At 42.7% G+C, this 26,766-nt stretch overlaps 1 protein-coding gene across 2 annotated transcripts in view; it reads left to right on the top strand.

Annotated features, from left to right (window-relative positions):
• KREMEN1 (kringle containing transmembrane protein 1) overlaps window positions 1-26,766 on the top strand; it is a 73,828-nt gene that overhangs the window by 41,896 nt on the left and 5,166 nt on the right. The window contains exons 4-8 of one of the 2 annotated variants that reach the window (XM_086682155.1): window positions 4,210-4,334; window positions 12,152-12,305; window positions 23,270-23,602; window positions 24,674-24,835; window positions 25,922-26,006. In XM_086682155.1, the coding sequence (XP_086538281.1) occupies window positions 4,210-4,334; window positions 12,152-12,305; window positions 23,270-23,602; window positions 24,674-24,835; window positions 25,922-26,006 (859 nt within the window). The remainder of the gene's footprint in view (window positions 1-4,209; window positions 4,335-12,151; window positions 12,306-23,269; window positions 23,603-24,673; window positions 24,836-25,921; window positions 26,007-26,766) is intronic. The other variant, XM_086682156.1, reaches the window with a different exon arrangement.

The following is a 26,766-nucleotide window of genomic DNA, read 5'->3' as shown; positions in this document are numbered from 1 at the left end:
TTTCACTGCTGCCTAAGAAATACCTTTACCCACTCACTCCATGGTTCTGGGTGGCTGGTGCAGAACATGCTTGTGCATCCAGTGTGCAGTTTAAATTTTTTTTTTTACATTTATTTATTTTCGAGAGACAGAGCGCAAGAGGGGGAGGGGCAGAGAGAGAAGGAGACACGGAATCCAAAGCAGGCTCCAAGGTCTGAGCGGTCAGCACAGGGCCCGACGCAGGGCTCGAACTCACAAACCGTGAGATCATGACCTGAGCTGAAGTCAGACGCTTAACTGACTGAGCCACCCAGGCACCCCCCAGCGTGCAGTTTTAGAGCACGGCTCCGTGAATACAGAGCCCTGGGAATACAATGGTGTGTGGAAGATACAGTTCTACCCTTAAGTCGTTCATGGTTAATTGGGGAGAGAGACACATGAACAAGTGTTTAGAATCAAGCGCAGCTTAGGCTGCTACAGGACTACACAGCAGGAGCATATAATCTTCTTTGTAGGGTAGAGGGGGCCTTCCCTGGGGGAAGCAGTGCTCAGGCTGCAATGTTAAGCAGGAGAGAGTATTCCAAGCAAAGGAAAGGGCATGTACAAAAGTCCAGAGGCCAGAAAGCAACGTGCAGTGGGGAACCTTGCACATACACTGTCATTTAATTTGGCCTTCATCTAGAACCCGAGCTGAGGGAAAGGGGGGAGGGGAAGGGGAGAAAGCAGCACAGGTCAGGCAGGGCCTTGTGTACCATGTGAGAGAGTTTGGACTTGATCCTGAGGGGCTTTGAGGGTTTTCGGCAGGGCCCCTGCATACCTCTCCAGCTCCTACTGTTTTTCCCTCTCTCTGTCATGGGTCACCCTCACTTCTTTTTGTTCCTGCAGAGGACAGCATCGTTCTTGCCTCAAAAGCCTTTGTCCTTACCCTTCCTTATGCCTGCCATGTGTGGTAAAGATTATTCTGGTTGCAGTGTACTAACCATTTTAGGGTGCGCCTAGAAGCAAGGAGGTAGAAGAGGGGGCTAATGCAGTGGTCTAAGTGGGAAGAGATGGTGGCTTAACCTGAGGAAGTGGCAGCATGGAGATAGACATGGACAGATGTCTGCGGTATGCAAGGAGATGGAATTGATGGTAATTGGCAAGTGATTGACTTGGGCATGACAAGCGTGATACCTTAGGCCATGGAGATTCAGGTGGATGGAGCTACAGCGTGGTATGGTCTGACTTCCAGAGATCCACCACACCACCCCACTGGAACATGAACTGCCTGGATTTGCTCATCAAACTGTGAGCGAAGCTTGTAAGTTCCAGCTGCATTAATGCAACCCATAGCCTTGTTTACGTCTAATCTTAACATTTATGATTATATGCCTTGGGCTCTCTATAAGCTAATACATAATAACGTGCTTACTTATGAGCATAATAGAATAAATGAGACAAAAATCAGAATAAATGACCAGGATGATGATGATCAAGTAGTTCTTATTAAGAGCCATTAAATACATGGCTCGGGTTTCCATACACAAGGTCCCTTTAACAAACTCGGCTTATAGGTTACGCCCCCGCCTAGAGACACTTAACTCACTGCATTTGTTTAACCTCTAAAAAACCCAGCCATTCCCAGGCCAGGCTCTCACTGAACACCGGACTCCTACCGCCTAGAGCTTTTCTGTTTACATTCGCCACTATAGAGATTTGGTTTGTTTCCAAAAGATGCATTTTAACATTTGTGTGGTGAGCCACATTTGTTATATTTGAACCATGTGTGACGCAAGGGAGAAGGGTAACCACTTGGCTAGAAGGGGAAGGGTGACTCTTTTGGTTAGCAGTGGTACTTCCTGCCAATTTAACAGGAACTGGTTAGATGTTGATGGTGGCAGAAATTTAGAAGTGTGTGTATGTACATACATACAGAATCACGCATATATTTTTATATGCCAACAGGCTAATGTGGATGTAAACCTTGTTAAACTGAACCATGCTGTTTTCTAGTCTTTTAAAAAAAAAAGATTTTTAATTTCTTGTTTAAGTTATTTATTTTTATGAGAGAGAGCACAAGCAGGGGAGGGGCAGAGAGAGAAGTGGGGACAGAGGATCTGAAGCAGGCTCTATGCTGACAGCAGGGAGTCTGATGCGGGGCTTGAACTCACAAACCGTGAGATCATGACCTGAGTTAAAGCAGACACTCAATCAACTGAGCCACCAAGTTCCCCTTAAAAGGTTTTGTTTTTAAGTAATCTCTACACCCAGCATGGGACTCAAACCCACAACCCTGAGATTAAGAGTCACACACTCCACCGATTGAGCCAGCTAGATGCCCCTTTTTTCTAGTCTTAAATATAAAGGAAAAACACTTTCTAGGAGTCTGTTTGGCTCACTTTGGAATTAGATAATATATCTAGGTCTTAAGTGACCTAGAAGTGCTTCTAGGACGAGGCCTCATTCATGTCTTATTATGTCTTCAGTTATATAAACTGTGAGGAGCCAAACAGCAAAAATAGGGGAAGGGCTTCATCTGATAGTGGAGTGATTCATAAGTTAATAACACAGATGGAAAACTAAGACCCAGAGAGGCTGATTTGTCCATGGCCCACAATAAATTCCTTCCTTCCTTCAACAAACATATATTTAGTATGTATTATATAAGTGTATTAGTTACCTATTGCTGTATAACAAACTACCCTAGAACTTAGTTACTTAAAATGACACACATTTATTGTCTTACTTTCTATGGATCAGGAAATCTGGACATGGTTTAGCTGGGTCCTCTGCTTCTAGGTTTCTTACCAGGCTGCAATCGTAGTGTCTTCTGGGACTGGGGTCTCCTATGAAGGCTCCACTGGAGAAGAACCTCCTTCAAGTACACATAGTTGTTGGTAGGATTCAGTAACTGCAAAAACTGAAAGTCTTGGTTTCTTGCTGGCTATTGGTTAAAGGCCACCCTCAGTTCCCTGACACATGGCTTCTCTGACATAGCATATTGTTTTATTAAAGTATATAAGCCAAGAAGGCAATAGATAGAGTCTACTAGGAAGACAGAAGTCACAGGCTCTTATAACCTAATCACAGAAATGGAATCCCATCAACTTTATCACATTCTGTTGGTCAAAAGCAGTGATGCAGCCCACACTCAAGAAGAGGGGATTCCACAATGGCATGAACACCAGGAGATGGGGATCATTGAGTGCCATCTTTGAAAGCTGTCTACCACAGTTGATACATATATTCAGGTTTCTTTATTCTCAGATACAGCTTTTTCTACTAGACAAAACCATCCGATTACATGATTGTGAAACACTAGTATGTTCACTGTGGTAAGCTGAATAATGACCCCCCCCCCCCCCCCCCCGCAAAATGTCTATCCTGTAATCTCTGGAATCTTTTAATATGTTACCTTGCATGGCATAAAAGATTTTGCAGATGTACTTAAGTTGAGGATTTTTAGACGGGAAGATTATCCAGGTAGGCCCAATGTCATCACAGAGGTTCTTATAACAGAGAGGCAGAAGATCAGAGTCAGAGAAGGTGATGTGATGCTGGAAACAGAGGGAGGGAAGGAGATATGATGGAGGCAGAGTTTGGAATGGTGTGGCCACAAGCCAAGGATTAGGGGCAGCTTCCAGGAGATGGAAAAGGCAGGGAACAGATACCCACTGTGCCTCCAAAAGGAACAAATCCCTGCTGACCCCTTGATTTCAGTCCTGTAAGATCCATTTAGTACTTCTGACCTCCTGAACTGTAAGATAATGAATTTATGCTGTGTTAAGCCAATAGATTTGTAGTGATTTGTTCAAGCAGCTATAGGAAATGAATACACTCACTGAAGGCACTTTGGGAAGCCCACTTATGGAGCTCTCTAAGAACAAGGGGAGGCACAAGACAGGATGAAGGGCTTCCAAGGGCTTTTCCTGCCCTCCGGTGACTCCGAAACATAATTTGCCTATTGTAACTTCTCTATTTTGAGGAAATTGCTCTTAGTTCTCTTCAGTACTCAGTGGGTTAGTTAAAGGTAGACCCGGGCCTCACACACTCTTCACAAGAAAACAGAAACGTGGCATTTGCCAGATTACACTAAGACTTCCATTTTTAAAGCCTGTTGCTTATTATTTATTTGTACCTTAGGAGTAGAAACGTTAGCTGAGATGAAAGTACCTGGCACAAATCTCTCTTCCTTCTTTGTGTTTCACAGCCAGATGTTGTGAAATTCTTTTGCTTTTCTTTTTTCTCCAGTGCCTGGAAACCTTGGCTGCTACAAAGATCATGGGAACCCACCTCCTCTAACTGGCGCCAGTAAAACGTCTAACAAACTTACCATACAAACCTGCATCAGCTTTTGTCGGAGTCAGAGGTTCAAGGTAATGGCTCTATGGCTGTATATCTATAGAAAAGCATGAAAATATAAATGCATTCTGCTGAGATAACTTAAAAATATATATACTTTTTTAAAAAAGTATCAAACCGTATGACTACTTTTCTGCCAAGGAGGAGCTGGAGGAGGAATGGGGCTTGGCATTCAGGAGCATGAAGTAGCATACTTGTCTAAAGATGGGGAGAGAAAAGAGAGGAAAATCTCAATATTTGCATCCCTATTTGACCTCTGACAGAATTATGTATTTCCTTGTGCCCTTGAATGTTATGAGCAGGGACATCTCTGGCTCCACGGGGGTTCTGGGAATAGGCCAAGGTAGTGGTTATTTCCTTGCTATGTTATGGGCCCTTGCCTGGACAAAATATTTTCTTTTCTTTCTGTCCTTTCCTCTATCTAAAATTCACTCCTTAGCTATTAAGGTTCAGTAATGCTATTGTTTGCTATAGCTTTCCTTCCTTCTTTCCTTTTTCTTTCTTTTCTTTTGTCCTTCATTAATAATTCAGTGAAAAAGCCATTCATCAGGTCCAAGTAAGGAGAGTAGCCTGGCAAGGTCAGGGCTTTTGTGAGGCAGGTGGCTTAGAAAGGCAATTGGCCTAACATGATGGAGTGATTGGTTGCTTGCAAAAGGACTGAGCATACAAGTTAACATATTGAAGATAATGGGAGCCAGGTTCCTCACTCTTGGCAAAGGGAGCCAGGGAAAACCAAAATAAAGCCTAGACTGTCAGATGGGGATTGAAGTTATTAGTATATATTTTATGGTTTGGATATATATAGAGAGAGCTATGGAAATAAATATAAACATGTTAGTAGGTCTGTGTGTGTATGTATATACATATATATTCCTTATCTCTGTCCACTGAGAGGACCTCAAACAGTGACACAGTGATAGCGCAGAGCACACTTAGTCCTCAGATCTTGGTTTCTAGATATTGTTCTCCATTACATCAAAACTAGGACTCCTTGGGGTGCCTGGGTGCCTCAGTCAGTTAAGCGTCTGACTCTTGATTTTGGCTCAGGTCATGATCCCAGGGTCATCAGATCGAGCCCCATGTCAGGCTCTGTGCTGAGCATGGAACCTGCTTAAGATTCTTTATTGCTCTCTCTCTCTCTCTCTCTCTCTCTCTCTCTCTCTCTCTCTCTCCCCCTCCCTCTAAACAACAACAACAACAAAACAAAAAATAAATTAAAAGAAGAACTAGGGTTGCTTGGAGAAAATTGCTAATTCTAGAGCTGATCCTGAGAAAGTGCAAGAGGGGTCTGAAGCATGTTGTACAAGAAAGTAAGGAGGGGCCCCTGGGTGGCTCAGTTGGTTAAGCGTCCAAATTCAGCTCAGATCATGATCTCATGGTTCATGAGTTCAAGTCCCACCTTGGGCCCTCTGCTGTCAGTGCAGAGCCCACTTCAGATCCTCAGTCCACCTCTCTCTCTCTGCCCTTCCACTGTTCTCTCTCTCTCAAAAATAAACATAAAAGAAAAAAAAAGTAAGGAGTTATAGGGCTAGTCAAAAGGTCACAGAAACCAACTGGAAGGGTCTCCATGGTCCAAATCTAACATACATTGAGTTTCAAAACAAATAATTATAATAATAAATATACCTCATGGAATAAAATAAGAATCCACAAATCCACACTGATATACATAAGTAAACAAATGAGGAGAAGAAAGGCATTTTCTTATAGGAGAATGGCAGCTAAGAAATGTAGATTATATGACAGAATTAGAAAATTCTCCATTTGGCAACCGTCATAGTAATAATTAATTCAGAGAACAAATATCAGGGTTTGCAGATATCCCATGACTTTATCTACTACTGGGTGAAAGTTGCATGAGGAACAGGGTATTTACATAGCCTCAAAGATTGCCCCACGAAATACTCTAAAGGGAAAACAAGTAATTCTGCTGTGCAGAGAACTGGCATATACTCCTTACTCAAGTGATCAAAGTTAGTATCACCAGTTGTAGGGAAACTAAACATTCTATCCCACCTGACCTATCAAGAGCATAACATCACTTTGGTGATATTTCTGCCCAAAATTCATAATATGAATCTAATTATGATGAAACGTTAGGCAAATCTGAAACAAGGGACATTCTGCAAGGTGACTAGCCTCTATTCTTCAAAACTGTCAAAGTCACAACGGTCAAAAAAGGACTGACAAACTGTTCTTAATGGGAGCATTAAACTAAAGAGACCTGACAACTAAGTACCTCTGTGATCCTGGATTAGATCCTTTTCTACAAAGGATATGATTCAGGCAGTTGCCGACTTGAATGTAGATTTCTAAGTAAAAGTGATAAGGAAGTTCTTTGTATTATTATTATAACTTTTCTGTAGGTTTGAAACTATTCCAGAATAAAAATACAGCCAAAGTACTTGAGAAAACACAACACCCATTAATGATAAAAGTCATCAGCAAACTAGGAATAGAATGGAACTTCCTCAACTGATTAAGAGCAGCTATCGAGAAATCTATAGCTAACATTATATTCAGTGGTAAAAGGTTTATTAAGTGCTTTCTACTTAATAAAATCAGGAAAAAATAGCGATGCCCATACTCACCTCTTTTTTTTTTTGTTTTTCTTTTTTCTTTTTTAATGCTTATTTATTTTTGAGAGAGCACAAGAGCACAGGGGAAGGGCAGAAAAGGAGTGCGGGGACAGAGGATCCAAAGTGGTCTCTGTGCTGACAGCAGAGAACCCAATGCAGGGCTTGAACTCATGAACCATGAGATCATGACCTGACCTGAAGTCAGACACTTAACTGAGCCATCCAGGTGCCCGCCCCCCATACATCTTCTTTTTAACACAGTACTGGAGATCCTTGCCAATGAAATAAAGCAAGAAAAAGAAAAGGCATGTAGGTTGGAAAGGAGGAAATAATTTTTTTTAATTTATGGACAACATGATCATGTATGTAGACAATTATACATAAGAGCTATTACAAATAATAAGTAAAGTTATCCAGGTTGCACATTACAAGGCCATATACAAAAGTCAGTTGCATTTCTATGTACCAGCAGTGAACAATTGGAAAATAAAAATTTTAAATTCCACTTACAATAGCATAAATAACTTCAGAATTAACAAATGATATTAAAGACCTATATACCAAATACTACATAATATTGCAAGAGTAAATTAAAGAAGACATAAATAAATATAAATACAGACATTGTTCATGGATTAGAAGACTCAATATTGTTAAAATGTCAATTTTTCCCAGATCTATAGATTCAATGCAATCCCAATCAAAATCATAGTGGTTTTTTTTTTGTTTGTTTTTTTGTTTTTTAGGAGCGCCTGGGTGGCTCAGTTGGTTAAGCGTCCAACTTTGGCTCAGGTCATGATCTCACAGTTTGTGAGTTCAAGCCCCACATCAGGCTCTGTGCTGACAGCTCAGAGCCTGGAGCCTGCTTTGGATTCTGTGTCTCCCTCTCTCTCTGCCCCTCCTGCTTGCACTCTGTCTGTCTGTCTCTCTCTCTCAAAAATAAATAAACATTAAAAAAAATTAAAATTATAGTTTTTTTTTAATTTGTTAAGCTGATCTTAAAATTACATGGAAAGGCAGAGTACATAGAATAACTAAAATAATTTTTAAAAAGGTCAACTTTTAAGGCCTAATCCTGCCTGATCTTAAGACTTTCTAGAAAGCTATAGTAATGAAGAGAGTAGTATTGGCATGAGAATAGTTATATAGATCAGGAGTTAGCAGACAGTGGTATGTAGACCAAATTCTTTTTTTTTTTTTTTAATTTTTTTTTTCAACGTTTATTTATTTTTGGGACAGAGAGAGACAGAGCATGAACGGGGGAGGGGCAGAGAGAGAGGGAGACACAGAATCGGAAACAGGCTCCAGGCTCCGAGCCATCAGCCCAGAGCCCGACGTGGGGCTCGAACTCTCGGACCATGAGATCGTGACCTGGCTGAAGTCGGACGCTTAACCAACTGCGCCACCCAGGCGCCCCATGTAGACCAAATTCTACTACATACCTACTTTTGTAAATAAAGTTTAATGAAACATAGCCACGCCCATTGTCTATGCCTGTTTTCATGCTACAATAGCAAAGTTAAGTAGTTGAGAAAAAACTGTCTGGCCCTCAAAGCCAGAAATGTTTACTATCTGACTTTTTATGAAAGAAAAAGGTTTTCAACTCCTGCTATAGGTATCAGTGAAACCAAATAGAGTCCAGAAATAGACTTGCACTTACATGAACAGTTGATTTTCAACAGAGATAAAGGATGGTCTTTCAACAAATAGTTCTGGAGGGGTGCCTGGGTGGCTCAGTCGGTTAAGCATCTGACTCTTGATTTCGGCTCAGATCATGACCCCACCATTGTGAGACTGAGCCTCATGTCGGGCTCTGCCCTGGGCATGGAGACTGCTTAAGATTCTCTCTCTCTCTCTCTCTCTCTCTCTCTCTCTCTCTCTCTGCCCCTCCCCCACTTGCATGCATCTGCTGTCTTGCTCTCAAAAAAAAAAAATAGTTCTGGAGAAAAACAGGAGCTCCTCATGAAGAAAAATGAACCTCTATGTTCAGATCATACCGAAGACCAAAGTTAACTTTAAATTATACTACTGAGAAAAGAGCTATGGTACTAGCATAAGGATGGATATATAGACCAATGGAATTGAAGTTAAAGTCCAGAAATAAGCCCACACATTTATTCATGGTCAGTTGAGTTTTTAAAGGGTGCCAAGATCATTCGATGGGAAAGAATAATCTTGTCAACACATAGTGTTGGGACAATTGGATAGCCACATGGAAAAGAATGAACCTCACTCTCTATATAAAAATTAACTAAAAATGAGCCAAAGACCTAAATGTAACTAGATCTAGCTTTAGAAGGAGCTCTTGGGGGTGTCTGGGTGACTTAGTCAGTTGAGCGTCCAACTTGATTTTGGCTTAGGTCATGTCATGATCTCAGGGTCATGGGATCGAGCCCTGCATCAGGCTGCACTGGGCGTAGAGCCTATCTGGGATTCTCTCTTTCTCGTTCTGCTCCTCTCCCCTGCTCACGCTCTCTCTCTCTAATTAAAAAATAAATAAAAAATAATAGAAGGAACTTTTAGAAGGAAACATAAGTATAAATATTCATGACTTTAGTATTAGGCAATGGTTTTTTAGTTATGATAACAAAAGCACAGGCAACCAAAGAAAAAGTAAATTGGACTTCATCAAAATTTACAACTTTTGTGTGTCAGGAACACTACTGACACTATTAAGAAAATGAAAAAACAACTTACAGAATGGGAGAAAATATTTGTGAATCATTTATCTGAATAAGGATTTAATGTCCAAAATATGTAAAGATCTCTTATAAGTTGACAATAAAAGGACAACTCAATTAAAAAATAGGCAAATGATTTAAATAGACGTTTCTCTATAGAAGACATACAAATGGCCAAGAAGCACATGAAAATGTGCTCATATCATTAGTCTTTAGGGAAATGCAAATCAAAAGCATAATGAAATAATACATCACACAAGAAATAACCTTGAATGGTTGTAGTTAAAAAAAATTTTTTTTGAGGACAAAAACAAGCATTGGTGAGGATGTGGAGAAATTGGAGCCCTCATACATTGCTGGTGGAAATGTAAAATAGTACAGCTGCTATGGAAAACAGTTTGGCAGTTTCTCAAAAAGTTAAACATAACCTCATAACCCAGCAATTCCTCTCCTATACCTAAACCCAAGAGAATTGAAAACATAAGTTCACACAAAACCTTGTACATGAGTGTTCATAGCAGCATTATTATAAACTCAGTGTCCATTAACTGATGAACAGATGAATAAACTGTGGTATATCCATACTGTGGAATACTACTCAGCAACAAAAAGAAGATACAGTAAGATATACTGATACACACAACAATATCGATGAACTGCTAAAACGCTATGCTAATTAAGAGAAGTTAAACACAAAAGACTACATGCTCAACTCAAGATGGATCTTAGGTCTAATTAAAATGTAAAATGATAAAACTTGAGGAAACGAGGGGAGAAAATGTTCATGACCAGGGTTTACCTGGATTTAGGCAGAAAGTTCTTAGGTGTGACAGCAAAAGCATGATCCATAAAAGAAAAAAATGGGTAAATTTTACTTTGGACTTCACTGAAATTAAAAATGTTTTGCTCTGTGAAAGACATTTTTAAAAGCATGAAAAGATAAGCCATAGCCTGGAAGAAAATATTTGCAAATCATATATACAGCAAAGGACTTATATGCAGAATGCATACACAAACTCTAAAAACTCATAGTAAAAAAAAAAAAAAAAAACCCGATTTTTAAAAATGGGCAAAAGACTTGAACAGATACTTCACCAAAGACGATATAGAAATGGCAAATAAGCACATGAAAAGACATTCAACATCATCAACCACTAGGGTAATGCAGAAGAAACCCACTACACATCTATTAGAATGGCTAAAATAAAATATACTGACAATAACATGTGTTGACAAGGATATGGGGTAACTAGGACTCATACATTGTTGTTGCAAATGTAAAATGATACAATCTCTCTGGAAAACATTTTGGTAGTTTCTTATAAACATACACTTACCATATAACCCAGGATCCCTATTCCTAGGTATTTACTCTGGAGAAATGAAAGTTTACGCTCACATAAAACTATATACAAATGTTTATAGCAACTCAATCCATAATCATGAAAAACTAGAAACAACCCAATGGATTAACAAACAGCAGTATATCTATGCACTGGACTACTTACTACTCAGCCTTAAAAAGGAGTGAACTACTGATACACGTGTCAGTTTGGATGAATCTCAAAGACGTTGTGCTGAGTGGAAAGCCAGTCTCAAAAGGTTACATACTATATGATTCTATTTATGTGATATCTTAGTCCATTCTGGCTGCGGTACCAAACTTACCATAGACTGGGTAAACAAACATTTGTTTCTCATAGTTCTGGAGGCTAGAAGTAAAAGACCAAGCTTGTTGGCAGATTTGGTGTTTGGTGAGATATTGTCTCCCGGTTCAGAGATGGCCGTCTTCTTGCTGTATCTTCACATGGCAGAAGGGCCTTGGGAGCTCTGTGGGGTCTCTTTTATAAGAGCACTAATCCCATTCATGAGGGTCTGTGCTCTCATGACCCAATCACCTACCAAAGGCCCTACCTCCAACTACTATCATAGTGGGAGTTAGGATTTCAACATATGACTTTTGGAGGGACGTAAACATTCAGTCTTGGCGTGCAATATTCTTGAAAAAGCAAAACCATAGTAACAGCAAACTCGTAGGTAGCTGCCAAGGTTTGTTTATAGGAAGGAGAACTATAAAGTGGCAGGTTCAGGATAGGAAAGTTATTGGGGGTGGTGTGCCTGTTCTGTATCCTGATTGTTGTGATTGCACAGATCTATACATGGGTTAAAATTTACAGAACTACATACCATATAAATAGTTTTACCATATGGTAATAAATAAAATGAAAAGTTTTAATGGGGCCTGTAATGACTTTGCGGGGGAGAGTAGTCAGAAAGCACCTACCACCTGGCACATAGTAAACATTGAATAAAATGTTTAGCTGTTATTATTAATGTTTCAAGTTTGTGGGATTCCCCACACACACTGGCCCTAAAACTCACTTAAAAACCGTAGAGATACAAGCATTAAAAGGGATGCTCACCAAAGGGGAAACATAGTTGTATACAGTATGTGATGAGTACTGAGGGAATGGAGTGAGGGAGGAGCCAGAGGGTGAGGCTGGGGGCTCCTTCAGGCCGCCTGACACCCCAGACTGACATTTACCGAGTGCTGTTTCTCTGCTGTGGCAGTTTGCTGGGATGGAGTCAGGCTATGCTTGCTTCTGTGGAAACAATCCCGATTACTGGAAGTACGGGGAGGCAGCCAGCACCGAGTGCAACAGCGTCTGCTTCGGGGATCACACCCAGCCCTGTGGCGGTGATGGCAGGATCATCCTCTTTGATAGTGAGTATGCCCTGTGCCCGTTGCTGCCCAAGACACAGGAACCCTTGTGCCAGAGGAACCACCTGCCCAGCCTCCCTCCCTCCCTTCCATTCATTCATTTATTCATTCACATGGCAATACTTAATAAGCACCTCCTGCAGGCCAGGCCCTGATCAGACCCTGGGGATACGACACTGACCAGGAAGACTCAGCCCCTGCCCTCTAGAAGGGAGGACAGACATTTAACAGTAATTAATTACGGTTGTGCCATGTGCTTGGAAGAGACGAGGCCTATCGTGGGGTACTTCGGCAACCTAGAAAAGATGACCTTTGCCACGTAATGTAGACACCGGTGTAGCTGTTCAGTATCAGCCTTAAGGTCCTCTTATTTTAATTGTTTGGTTTCCAAGCCCTTTAATGTCTTCCTTGGCATTTGGGATCTTATTGTGATGCAGCCGAGAAGAGAACATATGCTTCAAGTTGTCTCTCCAGGGCTGATACTGAGTGTGCCCTGACCGGCCTCCTCTCTGACCCGCCACATCTGTGAGATGCTGGCTGGGGGTAGGGTGTGCTATGGATGGGGTATAGATCTGGGGCCTTGACCTCTCCTGCACCTTATTCTAACCTCTGGGCTACCTGATCCCTCATCACAACCCCCCGCATCCACTCGGTGGTAATGAGACTTTGTGAGAGCTAGAGTACCAATGTCGCTCCAGATTTTAAATGGTAGAAGGCAGATTGTCACAAGTGAGGCAGACAAAAGGAAAGGCTTGAGGTCACTAAGATACACTATAGAGCCTATGGTGTCTTTGTTAGGCGTGAGGCTTGAGTGGATGTACTCCTACCATCTCAACCCGAAGAGCAACTCAGCTTTAAGCAGAAATGTCATGTGGTGTATTCGTTTCCTAGGGCTGCTATGACAAACGATCACAACTCAGGAGGATTCAAACAACAGAAATTTATTCTCTCATAGTTTGGGAGGCTAGAAGTTCAAAAGCAAGGTTTTGTCAGGGTCATGCTCCAGGGAAGACTTCCTTTGCCTCTTCCAAGCTTCTGGTCACTGTTGGCGGTCCTTGGCATTCCTTGGTTTGTAGCTGCATCACTGTAATCTCTACATCTTCCTTCACATGGCCATTTTCTCTCTGTCTGTCCGTGCCTCTCTGTCTCTCTGTATCTCCTCATAAGGGCGCTAGTCATTGGATTTAGGGCCCACTGTCATCTAGTGTGGCCTTATTTAACTTGATTACATATGTAGAGACCCTTTTTCCAAATAAGGGCACATTCATAGTTACCAGGCATGGTAGGACACAATCCAGCTACTACATATGGTGTATGTATGTACATATGGGGTATAAAGCCACCCCAAGTTTATAACTGAGCCTTTCACAGGTTATAGCTTAGATATTGTCAGAAGTGTGTGCTTGGGCGGAGGACGAGAGAAGGATTGGCAAGCGGAACTCATGTGGTCAACTGTTGGTCTTTTTGGTTGAGTGTGCCTGCTGGAGACTGCCAGTGGCTCCCTATACCTCCTGTTATGTCAAGACAAATATGGGGCACCTGGGTGGCTCAGTCGGTTGAGTCCAACTGTGGCCCAGGTCATAATCTCACGATTCATGAGTTCAAGCCCTGCACTGGGCTCTCTGCTGTCAGCGCAGAGCCCATTTCAGATCCTCTGCCCCTCTCCCTCCCACTCTCTCTCTCTCTCTCAAAAGTAAACAAACAAACAAACAAACAAAAAAGACAAATACTCAGTTTAGTACCCCTATTAAAGCTAAAGACTGAAACTTGGCTAATGTTTAAGAATGGTTGGCGAATAATCTGTTCTGCACATCTATTTAGGTTTTCACTACCAAAGTCCATTATTATAAAATCCTCTGCTTTGACACCCTAGCCCAGAAGAGTATGCTTACTGAGCTTACAAATTGCCTGGCCTACTCTTAAGTGACAAAAGAAAGGAAATAAACACTGAGTACGTAGAGTGGGTGTTAAGGCTTTACATAAATTATAAATTTACATAAATTAGGTCCTTCTGGCAGCCGTCTAAGAAAGGCATTATTACCATCACTCTCTTTTTACCGAAGAGAGTTCTAGGACATGGAAAGGGTAAATATCTTGCCAGGACTTCCACCACCAGCAAGCCGTAGGATTACACAGTAAACAGAAAGAAAGCAGGGTATGTGGGTTTGCTACCTGTTTCTCTATTTTAAACAGAATATGGTGTTAATTTTTTTTTACTGGAGAATAGATGGTGGTGAGCATATGGAGAAATTGGAACACACATTCCTTGCTGGTGGAAATGTTAAATGGTGCAGCTGCTGTGGAAAACAGTCTGGCAGTTCCTCAAACGTGAAGCAGAATTACCTTATGACCCAGCAATTCCACTCCTACATATATACCCAAGGGAGTTGAAAACATATGTTCACACAAAAACTACTCCCTGAGTATTCATGGCAACACTGTTCACAATAGCCCCAAAGTGGCACCAACCCAAATGTCCATCAGCAGAAGAGTGGCTCAACAAAGTATGCTATATCCACGTAATGGAATATTATTCAGCCACAAAAAGGAATGAATTACTGATACGTGCTATACTGTGAATGAACCTTGAAAACATTGTGCTAAGTGAAAGAAACCACACATGTTGGGCCACATATTTTATGATTCCACTTATAGGCAAATACATACAGACAGAAGACAGATTAGTGGTCACCAAGGGAGGAGAGGGGAGGGATGGGAAGTGACCACTTAGTGAATATAGGTTTTCTTGTCGGGGTGATGAAAAATGTTCTGGAATTAGATAATATCAGTGGCTGTACAATACTGTGAATATCATACCACTGAATTGTACACTTTAAAATTGTTTGGGGCGCCTGGGTGGCTCAGTCGGTTAAGTGTCCGACTTCAGCCCAGGTCATGGTCTCACAGTTAGTGAGTTCGAGCCCCGTGTCGGGCTCTGTGCTGACAGCTCGGAGCCTGGAGCCTGCTTGGGATTCTGTGTCTCCCTCTCTCTGCTCCTCCCCCGTTCATGCTTGTACTCTGTCTCTGTCAAAAATAAACTTAAAAAAAAATTTTTTTTAATAAAATAAAATAAAATTGTTAAAATGGTGGATTATATATAAATTAAAAAACAGAATATTTTTACATGGTAATATTTCATTTCGCACATTTTGATTGGGTGTCTGCTGTGTGACAAATAGAATTACGTTTTATTTAGTACAGTGCCTGTACTGGATGTGTCAAATGGAAATAATGTGGCTTAAAGTCAGTCAGGTACCAAGTATCATCTTTGGTACTGGAAATATATCTGGGAGATAGAGCTGGGTCTCACACAAAGGTGCAGTGAGATGAATTAATTATAATGAAAATAATGGCTGTCTCTTGAGCACTCGCTGTGTGCCAGCCTTGATTCCAGGTTCTTTTGTTTATGTTATTTAACCCTCACAACAGCCCTGCCGATAAGGAAACTGTGGCTCAAAAGATAAAATAATTTGTCCAAGTGAATAAGAGCCAAATTCCGAACTCAAACCCAGGTTTGCCACAATTTTTATTTCTCTATTTGCAGCAACTAGAATCCCTTTTATTAATAACAATAAAATAGGTCATGATAGCAGATCCAGTTTAATGCTTTAAAAGCATGTGAATAGAGTGTGCCTGGTGGCTCTGATTATTGTCAAACCGGCCCCTTCTGCAGCCGTCCAGAAGCTGCCCTCTCTGGCTTCCATTGCTTCAGGGACTGACAGGGGTGGCCTTCTGAGAAGCTGCCTGCTCCAGTCTCCAGAGGCCCTGATGCGTGTTGACCGGCAGGGACCCCTGACCATAGCCAGCTCCAATAACTCCCACTCCTCAGCTCTGCAAAGAAAGGTACAAAATGCAGCCCTGTAGAAATAATCTCTGAAGTTTCCTTGCTAGAGGGGAAAGTGGTCTAAATAGCTCAAGTATTACCTCATAGAAGTCTTTATGATGCATTGGATAAAGCTGAGCATTTCGGAGATGGTGACTACAGACTGGCCCATAATTTGGGAGGACAAAGATGTCTCTTTAAAAAGATCGGAGGGGGGCGCCTGGGTGGCGCAGTCGGTTAAGCGTCCGACTTCAGCCAGGTCACGATCTCGTGGTCCGGGAGTTCGAGCCCCACGTCAGGCTCTGGGCTGATGGCTCAGAGCCTGGAGCCTGTTTCCGATTCTGTGTCTCCCCCTCTCTCTGCCCCTTCCCCGCTCATGCGCGCTCTCTCTCTCTCTCTCTCTCTCTCTCTCTCTCTGTCAAAAATAAATGAACATTAAAATAAATTTTTTTTTAAAGATTGGAGAAAGGGACCAGGTGATGGTTTCCCAGCATATCAGGCTCTGCTACCAGTGTGGCCGGAACCCAGGTCCCAGTCAGAATGTCCGTGGATACCTCTTGTTCTCCGCTCTGGGCTCCTCAGCTCTAGTGGCTCTTAGGCTGCGTTTGCACTTCAGGAGAGGGACTATGGAGGCTGCTGTCTGCTCTGTCATCATTGCCACATCAAGTAATTTGCCATAGGCTGTCTGTCTGACTGATTTTCCAGCAAACTCTCCTGAGCTTCGGGAGGTTGCTGAAGTAGGCTGGATACTGTGTGTAAATGCAGCACTAACAGAAGATTCAGAGCTCCTACTGCCTCTAGGACTCAATTTTATTGAATTATCGGAACCAAATAAAAGATCAGAGAGGCTGGAGTGCCTGGATGGCTCAGTTGGTTAAGCTCTCGACTCTTGATTTCAGCTCAGATCATGATCTCAAGGTTCATGAGATCGAGCTCTGTGGAGGGCTCTACAGTGACAGTGCAGAGCCTGCTTGGGATTCCCTCTCTCTCTCTCTCTCTGTCTCTCTCTCTCTGCCTCTCCCCATCTCGGGCCTCTCTCTCTCTCTCTCTCAAAATAAATAAATTAAAAACATTAAAACATTAAACAATATTTAAAACATTAGAAAGAAAGAAAGAAAGAAAGAAAGAAAGAAAGAAAGAAAGAAAGAAAGAAAGAAAAAGAAAGAAAGAAAACGAAAGAGAAAAAGGTCAGAGAGGCAGGAGTCAAGAGTAGGCTACAGAGGCTGCCCAGGCTGGCCTCTTGGGTACCTCTCAGCTTCTAGACACTGAAAAGACAGGGGAGTTGTGGATTGGCTCCTACTCTGTAACATTAGTTGAGCACATATAGTTTTATAGGGCACTTCACTGTATTTGCTTTTCATGCATTCCCTCCCTTAATTACAATACTGTTGAAGCAGATACTATTATCCTTATCTGCCTGAGGAGAAAATTGAGGGTCATAAAAGTTCAGTAGCTTGCCCAAGGTCCCACAGATGGAGATACTTCCCTCCCTCATAGAACTTCTGTTTCAGTGGAAAGAGAAGAGATTAATGGTGACAAATATTGAGGCCCTAAGGTCCAGTAAAATCTGACCACTAAGATTGCATTAGTAATATTATTTCATAGACTCCAAGACACTATCAGTTGTGAGATGCAACATCCTTTTACGTATCACTGAGGGGAAAAAAATTCTTCCAATTAAACAGTGACATGCCTTGATTGACAGATACCTTCCACTTTTAAAGATTAAAATGTTCCCCCAGAACTGATGGAATACGGTAATACTCTTTTCCTTTTCTGGGTCCACTGGAATGTGATTCATGGCTAGGACCCATTTGGTTAGGGTTTATTTCCTTCGACATGTCCAGTGCCGTTCGTGTCTAGAAGCGGATCACTCGGCTGCATCTGGGGGAGGCTGGCTGTTCCCAGCTAATGCCTGAAGTCTATTCCTGAAGATACTGACTTAGCTAATACCGAGGCTGGCTGGAGATGCTAAATCAAAGAAGGTAGGAAGACACTGGCATTCTGCCACTGGAGGTTTTGCCCAGGGCTCTTCCAGGGCCTCCACCTGCTCAGGTTGTATGTGTCAGGCCAATCTCCCCTTCAAAAATAAGACTTGACTATATTCCTGAGTTTCAAGTTTCCTGTTGAATTATCACTGAATTTTAGTAATCTATCATAGATGTCATGTGTCTGCTCTCAAAATTGCTGAACTGAATCTGCTGTTTGCATGGCACACATCTGGAAATCAAAAGTACTAAGTTTAAGGTCTGCCTTTTGGTGTTGAAATATCAGTTTAAACTGAACACTTTATTCTTTACAAATAATAATAGTAGTATAGCTAATGCTGAGCTTACACTATGTGCCAGGTCCTGTACTAAACACTTTACATAGATCAACTCCTTTTAATTCTTATAAAACCCACGAGGGAGAAACTATTATTATTTTCATTGGTATGGATAAGGAAACTGAGGTATCTAGTTTCTTGTGCAAATTCAGTTAGGATGTGGGAAAGTCAGGATGATTACCCAGGAAATCTTTTTCTACAGCTTCCCTTTTTAAAAATTTTGGGTTTATGAGGTATAATTTAGATACAGTAAAAATCGCCCTTCTAGTTGTACAGTTTGATAAGATTTGACAAACAAATACACAGTCAAGATATAGAACATTTTCATCACCTCAAAAAGATCTCTTGTCCCTTTTGTGCTCAGTCTTTTTTTCCGCCCCCAGCCCTTAGCGACCACAGATCTGTATTCCATCTGCATAGTTCTGTCTTTTGAAGAATGTCATATAAATGGAATCATATAGTATGTAACCATTTATGTCTGTCTTCTTAGTGTACTGCTTTTGAGATTCACCCACGATTGTTTCTGTAGCTCCTTTTTATTGCTAAGAAGCATGCCTTTATACAAATCTATCACAATTTGTTCATCCATTTACCCATTGATAAACATTGGTCTGTCTATGATAAAGATGCTGTGAAGCTGCTCTTCACCTAAATGTACAGGTGTTTGTGTGAGCACGCGCTTTCATTTCTCTCGGGTAAATACCCAGAAGTAGGATTTCTGGGTCATATGCTAAGTGTGTATTTGGCATTATAAGACACTACCAACTGTTTTCCAAATTGGCCATACCATTTTGCATTCTGACAAACAATACGTGAGACTTCTTAGTTGCTCCTCATCCTCTCCTGCCCTTTGTAAAGTCTTTTGTTTTGTTTTGTTTTGTTTTGTTTTTAGAGTTAGCCATTCTAGCAGGTACACAGTGGTAACTCATGTTTTTAAAAAAATTTTTTTAATGTTTGTTTATTTTTGAGAGAGAGAGACAGCACAAGCAGAGGAGGGGCAGAGAGAGAGAGGGAGACACAGAATTCAAAGAAGGCTCCAGGTTCTGAGCTGTCAGCACAGAGCCTGATGTGGGACTTGAACTCACAAACCGTGATATCATGACCTGAGCCAAAGTCATACGTTTAACCGACTGAGCCACCCAGGCGCCTCAACTCATTATGGTTTTAATTTGCATTTCTGTAATTACCAACGATGGTGAACATCTTTTCATGTTCTTATTTGCCATCCGGTATATTCTTTTGGCCAAAAGAAATTCCTTTAGCATTTTCTCTAATGCAGGTCTGCTGTCAGTGGCTTCTCTCAACTTTTGTTTGAGAAAACCTTATTTCACCTTCATTTTAGAAAAATGTTTTTGCTGGATATTGAATTCTATGCTGAGAGGTTTTTTTTTTTTTTTTCTTTATGTATCTCAAAAATGCTCCCTTGCCTTGTGACTTGCACAGTTTCTAGTGATGTTGGCTCTATCTTTGTTCCCCGTATGTAATCTTTTCCCTTCTCTGCCTGCTTTCTGGAATTTATGTTTGTTTTTGGTTTTCAGCATTTGACTATGATGTATCTAGGTGTGTTTTTTGTTTGTTTTGTTTTTAATTTTTGTTTTTAAATTGGTTTGCTTGTTATTTGCCTAGATTCCTAGATCACCTATCATTGACTTTGGAGCATTCTTAGCCATTATCTCTTCAAATATTTCTTCTGCCCCCTTCTCTTTTTCTTCTCTTTCTAGAACTCCAGTTGTTAGATCATTTGATATTGTTCCACAGCTACTGGAGGCTCCATTCTATTTTCAGTTTTTTTCCTCACTTCTTTTTTTCCTCTGTTTTTCATTTCAGATAATTTCTATTGACCTATCTTCAAATTTATTGATTCTTTCCTTAGCTGTGTGTAGTCTGTTTATAAGTCCATCAAAGGAATTCTTCATCTCTGATATTGTTTCATTTATAACATTTATATGTGACTCTTTTTTTAGTTACCATATCTTTACTGGAATTTCCAATCTGTCCAGGAATGTTGCCCATCTTTTCCACTAGATCTTTTTTGTATTAATCATGTGGCCCCTGGCTGATAGTTCTATAACATCTGCATCATTATTTTTTTTTCAACGTTTATTTATTTTTGGGACAGAGAGAGACAGAGCATGAACGGGGGAGGGGCAGAGAGAGAGGGAGACACAGAATCGGAAACAGGCTCCAGGCTCTGAGCCATCAGCCCAGAGCCTGACGCGGGGCTCGAACTCCCGGACCGCGAGATCGTGACCTGGCTGAAGTCGGACGCTTAACCGACTGCGCCACCTAGGCGCCCCACATCTGCATCATTATTGAGTCTGATCCTATAGATTGTTTTATCGCTTGACCATGAGTCTTTTTTTTTTTTTCCACTTCTTCTTTCCTTCCTTGCTTGCTTGTTTTATATGTGTGTTGTCATATTTTATTGAATGCCATACATTATGTGTAGAAGAACAGTAGAGACTGAGTCTATAGAATAGTATATAGTATATAGACTGAGTATATAGTATATAGAATATATACTATATAGAGTTCTATATATAGTATACAGAAATGGGAAGGCCTGTTTAGTGTGGGGATTGAGCCATTATATCAGTAGTTGAGCTGGGTTTGGGTATTATTGTTTCTGTCTTTACCCTGAGTGTGCATCAGTCTTCAAATTCTTCCAGCGATAGGCTGCTGTTGTCTTGTGGCTTAGTGTGGAGCCTGGGATACCAGTGGGTTTTGGGTTTTTGGTTTTTTTTTTCAGTGTTTCTGTTCCTTCCTCAGATTTGAGTAGCTTCTACATACCTTTGCCACAGAAGGGATCTTTCTTTACCCTCTTTCCCCTCCCTCAATGGCAGACTGCTATTGCTTATTACTTGGTGCTATGCTAGTGATGAGCTGAGGGGGTTCCTGCCCTCCTACTTCATACATAGTCTTAGACAGGACATTACTGGGCCTCAGAGGTGGGGCCTTTTCAGCATTCCCACACACCCCCTCTCTTGCCAGCAGTCAAACACTGCCTTGTTTGAATCCCATCTCTCAGGGGCAGCAGACCTCCGCTTTGCATTGGTGCAGGATCTGGGGGCTCAAGGCAGCTGGGGGTGATGCCTTTGCCTCTGCTTTTCCCTCAGAAGCAGTGGGTCTTTGCCTGGTTACTCTGGCAGAAAGGAGGGAGTTTCCTGTTCCCTCTACTGAGGCAAACAGGTTTTGCTTCTGCCCCTCCAGTGGCCCTGGGAGCAATAGGGTTTGCAGAAGCTTGAGGCTTTTGCCTCTTTTGAGAGGAGGGTCTAGGAAGCTGGCAATGTTTCACACCTGTCCGCCAACAGCAGTGATCATTCCTGTACAAGTGCCACCAAGGAGGACTCTGGCCTCCTTCCCTACCCCAGTCATTCTTGTGGGCACTGGGTGAGGGTCTGCTCAGAACTGCTTGCAAGTGAGTGCAGATTCCCACCGTGTCTGGGGCCCCTGCTCATTCTAGACTGAGAGGCTAGCCCACGCTCAACATTTTAGCTCCTTTCATCTTACTTGCTTTTTTTTTTTTTTTTTTTTTTTTTTTGGTGGTCACCTCTTCCTCTCATGCCCTGTTAAAAATGAAACACTTTGGGGCGCCTGGGTGGCTCAGTCGGTTAAGCATCTGACTTCGGCTCAGGTCACGATCTCACAGTCTGTGAGTTCGAGCCCCACGTTGGGCTGTGTGCTGGCAGCCCAGAGCCTGGAGCCTGCTTTGGATTCTGTGTCTTCCTCTCTCTCTGCCCCTCCCCCGCTCACACTGTGTCTGTCTGTCTGTCTCTCTCACACACAAATAAACATTAAAAAAAAAAATTAAAAAAAAAATGAAACACTTTTTGTGCCCCGACTCTCCTCAGAAGGACTTCTTACTTTTTAGAGGTTACTTCTCTTGGTGGTCTTGACACTTCAGCTTTCTGATGGTATAAGGAAGAGTTTTGAGCTTTTTCTCGTTGTCCGGATGGGAGCAGCATTCTCTTACTGCTTTCTACATACTGAAGGGAAGTGGGACTCCCCCCAAGCCTGCTTTTTAAATCCCAGTCGTACACTCCATCTCAGGGACTTTCATTTCCAGGATCTCATTTACACTTCACTCATTCAGATACAGTGAAGTGGTTGTATCCCCTTCCGAGAATTCGCCAATCCCAAAGGGGAGTCCAGAGAAACCAAATGTGCTTAGTACAGAGTAATCAGAACCGAGTATTTCCACTGTGCAGAAAGTCACATCTTGGGCTGGTTTTCTCCTGCTTGATAAATGTGTGGACCCTCACGTGAGCATTGCACCCCTAATGTATCAGGAGTGCCCGAGCAGCGGTAAAGCCCTTCTCTTTTTACGACTTTAGTTCATCAAGTGCCTGCCCTGCCAAAGAGGCCCCGGCATATTCATGTGCTTCGTCTCATCTGTCCTCACGCATCCGTGTGATACAGGAACAGGTGGTGGTCTCTCCATCCTCCAAACGAGAGAGGCAGAGTTCTAGAAGTGAAGTGCAGCCCCCGGGATCACATCGCCCAGCTGGTCCCGAACCTAGACTCTCTGACTCCAGTCCTGCCCCCACGTAGGCCGAGCCTCTGTGCTCACTGTGCTGTGTGCTAATTCTAAAGTCTCCTGGGCAAAAAAAAAAAAAAAAAAAACAACCAAAACCCTCTAAAGTCATTTGTTCAGGGTTTAAGCGATTCATTCTGTGATTTGATCCTGAAACCTAAGACGGTCTGGTCTTGTAGACAAAAAACAATGTCCCAAACTGGATCACATTAGTTAGGAAGAGTTTTGTTTGTAACTGTGGCTGAGCCCCAGGCTGAGGGCCGGTGTCCTTGTGTCTTCCACAGCTCTCGTTGGTGCCTGCGGCGGGAACTACTCGGCCATGACCGCAGTGGTCTATTCCCCTGACTTTCCCGATACCTACGCCACGGGGAGGGTCTGCTACTGGACCATCCGGGTTCCGGGAGCCTCTCACATCCACTTCAACTTCACCTTGTTCGACATCAGGGATTCCGCAGACATGGTGGAGCTGCTGGACGGCTACACCCACCGTGTCCTGGTCCGTTTCAATGGGAGGAACCGCCCACCTCTGTCCTTTAACGTCTCTCTGGATTTTATCATTTTGTATTTCTTCTCTGATCGCATCAATCAAGCCCAGGGATTTGCTGTCTTATACCAAGGTAACCCTTCCCGGCCTTCTTCGGGGCCCTCCAGGCTGTGCCTCAGGCTCCGCTTGCACACTGTGGTGACCTGAGGGCCCCGGTCAGGTCTTGCTGGGGCTGTGAGTCAGGAGCTACAGGCTCAATTTGTAGGTTTTCCCACCTCCTGTTTCAAAACTTGTGTACACTTCATGATACAGGAAAGAGGCAACACCTGTCCATTTTGCTACTTTAGTTGTTCCGGTGACAATTTTCATGGCAGGGTTGAAAGAAGAACTGAAAGAGCTGAGACTGATAGAATTAGAAGGCTTTAAAAAGGTCATTTGGTCCATCCTCCTGCCTTTCAATATCCTAACCAATCCCAAAAGACTAGTTTCCCATCTTTCTTTAAACCCTCCTAAGGGACACCTGCCTGGCTCAGTCAGAAGTACATGCAACTCTTGATCTCAGAGTCATGAGTTGGAGCCCTTTGTTGACTGTAGAGATTACTAAAAAAAAATAAATAAATAAACATAGCTTTAAAAAGAAAATGAACAACAGGAAAAGGAAAAGCCCAATATAACTTTTAAAAAAGCCTTCCTAAGGTGGAGCCCCATTCTCTGACTCTGATGTGTACACGCATATGCCGGGCACATCTCTTTGCCAGCACGCAAGAAACACAAGGGTGTCTGAGACCTGGTCGTTGTCCTGGATGCCGAGGGCGTCAGGAACAGATCAATCAGTGTGTGCTACAGGAACTCAGAGGGAGGAGGCATCTCCTCAGGTGGGACAGTCTTGAGAACAGGTAGGATTTGGGTGAATAGTTAGGAAGAGGGTGCCATCGCTGCAGAGGTGCAAGGAAAACAAGAAAGCATGCTCAGGTGTCCTCAAAGAGACCAGTCAAATAGTAGGAGTTGACAGCTCCTTCCTTCTGTGACTTTCTGGGCCAGAGCCTGACAGGTTCTGCTTTGGGGCTAGTGGGGTCAGTGGAGAGAATTACGCGCAGAGGTGAATTAGAAAAAAACCCGCCTTCTCATAGCCAGTACTTTCTCCTCTGAAGTTCTCCGTTGTCTGTATCAGCATTCTTCTCACTTAATTCCTTTGATCTTCCAGCCGTCAAGGAAGAGCTGCCACAGGAGAGGCCCACTGCCAACCAGACACTGGCTGAGGTGATCACGGAGCAAGCCAACCTCAGCGTCAGTGCAGCCCGGTCCTCCAAAGTCCTCTATGTCATCACCACCAGCCCTAGCCACCCACCCCAGACTGTCCCAGGTAGCAGTTCCCAGATACCACCAAAGGGGATGGAAGCCACGGGGCTTGAGGGCAGTGCTTTTGGCAGTTAGAGAAAGAGCACTCTTCTGAGGCGGGTTGTGGGCACTGGCTCTGTGACAGTCCTGGCCTTTGAGGGACATTCTCTCATTAGCTTGATTCCTTGGTCCTCAGGAGAAAGTGCTCCCCTCCAAAGATCCAGCATGAGTGTCTTCGTACATTGTGATTAATCAGCTAATCCATCACTTTCTCACTTGGAGAATATCCTTCTGGAGCTCCAAGTTGTAGCTCGCTAAATTCACTGGCATTTACAAGAGCTCCATTCATTCATTCATTCATTCATTCAAAAGATATGTAAGCGCTTCAGTGGTGCCAGGCGCTGTTGTAGGCAGTCAACATCCCTGCCCTCCTATGGCCTGTAAGTGCGAAGAGAGAGACAAGAAGCAAAATAACAGGTCAGATAGTTACAAGAGCTGTGAAGAAAAGTTATGCAGGAGAGAGACAGTGGCTAACTTGGTTGCGGCATACTCTGTATTCTCTTCTGCCAGGGAAGGTGGAGCCTTTATGAGCTGGGAGACGTGCCAAGTACCTACCGTTAGTAGTTATCCAGCCTAGGTATTTTCCCCTGCAGACCCCCTTAGAAGGTCAGGGAGGAGAGTCCATCCAGTGCTTGCTCTGCGTTGTTTGTTTTTATATCCCGGTAGGATTTCACGGGTCACACATCTCATTCCTCAGATAAGGAAACTGATGCCCAAAGAGTTTATGTAACTCATCTGTGTTTGCACAGTGATTCCAGTGGTAAAGACACAGTGTATATCACTCCTTTCAACTCCCAAGTTGAATGCACTCTGGCCCACACTGCCTGCTTCTCTCCAAGAGGGAGCTCTAGAGCAAGGCGAGGTGCTCAGAGGGCCCCGGGCTCCTTGCCAGCCCAGCTCTCCGCTGTGTTTGGTGGCTGCCCCCACCTACAGAGGGCTCCTCAGCCACACCTGCATTTCTGAGCTACCAGTGTTCATTTGCGGCTTCCAACAGACCTCCTTCTGAAAACTGAGCTCAAACGGGTCCAATAAGCCCTGTCTTTTATACTTGCAGGATGGACAGTATATGGCCTGGCAACCCTTCTCATCCTTACAGTCACGGCCATTGTAGCAAAGATACTTCTGCACGTCACATTCAAGTGAGTATGATTGAAAGTTGCCTGATTCCGGGAAGGGAAGGCTCTGAACTCCTTTTATGCTGCGCTTCATTTGTCTGGGAGCAATTGTAATATCAGAACATGATTCCAAAGCCCTTAGTCCTAAGGCAACATAAGTCAGTACACATTCCTCATTCTCTGTAGAGTGAAATGTACAACTGGACAAATCTCACTGAGGTTTGAGGGATCGTGTTTGCTCCTGATTCAAGGGATATGATTTCAAGGAGGATTGAAATAGTCTAGGCATAAAAAGCAACAATTTCCAATTTTTGGCTTGTGCTGGCCCCTTAAAAAAATCTTCACATAAGAGCAAAGATTTCTAAAACACTCTCACTCATATTTCCTAATGCCTTCTAGAAATTAGGAAACATCCTTAGGAGGAGAATCCTAATATTTTATTATGTATTGCTTCATAATTATTTTAAAACAATTACTTAAGAGATCCTTCCATTCTGACCAATAAGGGAAAAAAATATTTCCTTCCCTTACTTTGCTACTTGGGTTTAACAGTTCCGCCTTCCAGGAAAGGAGGCAATTATTCATGCTACTGATGTTTGTGTACTTACAGAGAAGAGCTCTGACTTTTGCTAGACTCTGTCTTTCCTGTAGCTCCCAGGCCAGGCTTGCTCCTTTTTTCCCCACCGGTTTTATTGAGCTATAACTGATATACAGGCTCTATTTCAAGGCCTTTCCTGACCATTGGTGTCTTATAAAAGCCACCCTTGTCCTGACCTTCTCACTT

This window comes from Puma concolor, chromosome D3, assembly GCF_028749965.1.
Source record: "Puma concolor isolate L17-30 chromosome D3, mPumCon1.1.hap2, whole genome shotgun sequence".
NCBI classification, from domain to species: domain Eukaryota; kingdom Metazoa; phylum Chordata; class Mammalia; order Carnivora; family Felidae; genus Puma; species Puma concolor.
This window is presented reverse-complemented; position numbering and strand designations above follow the sequence as displayed.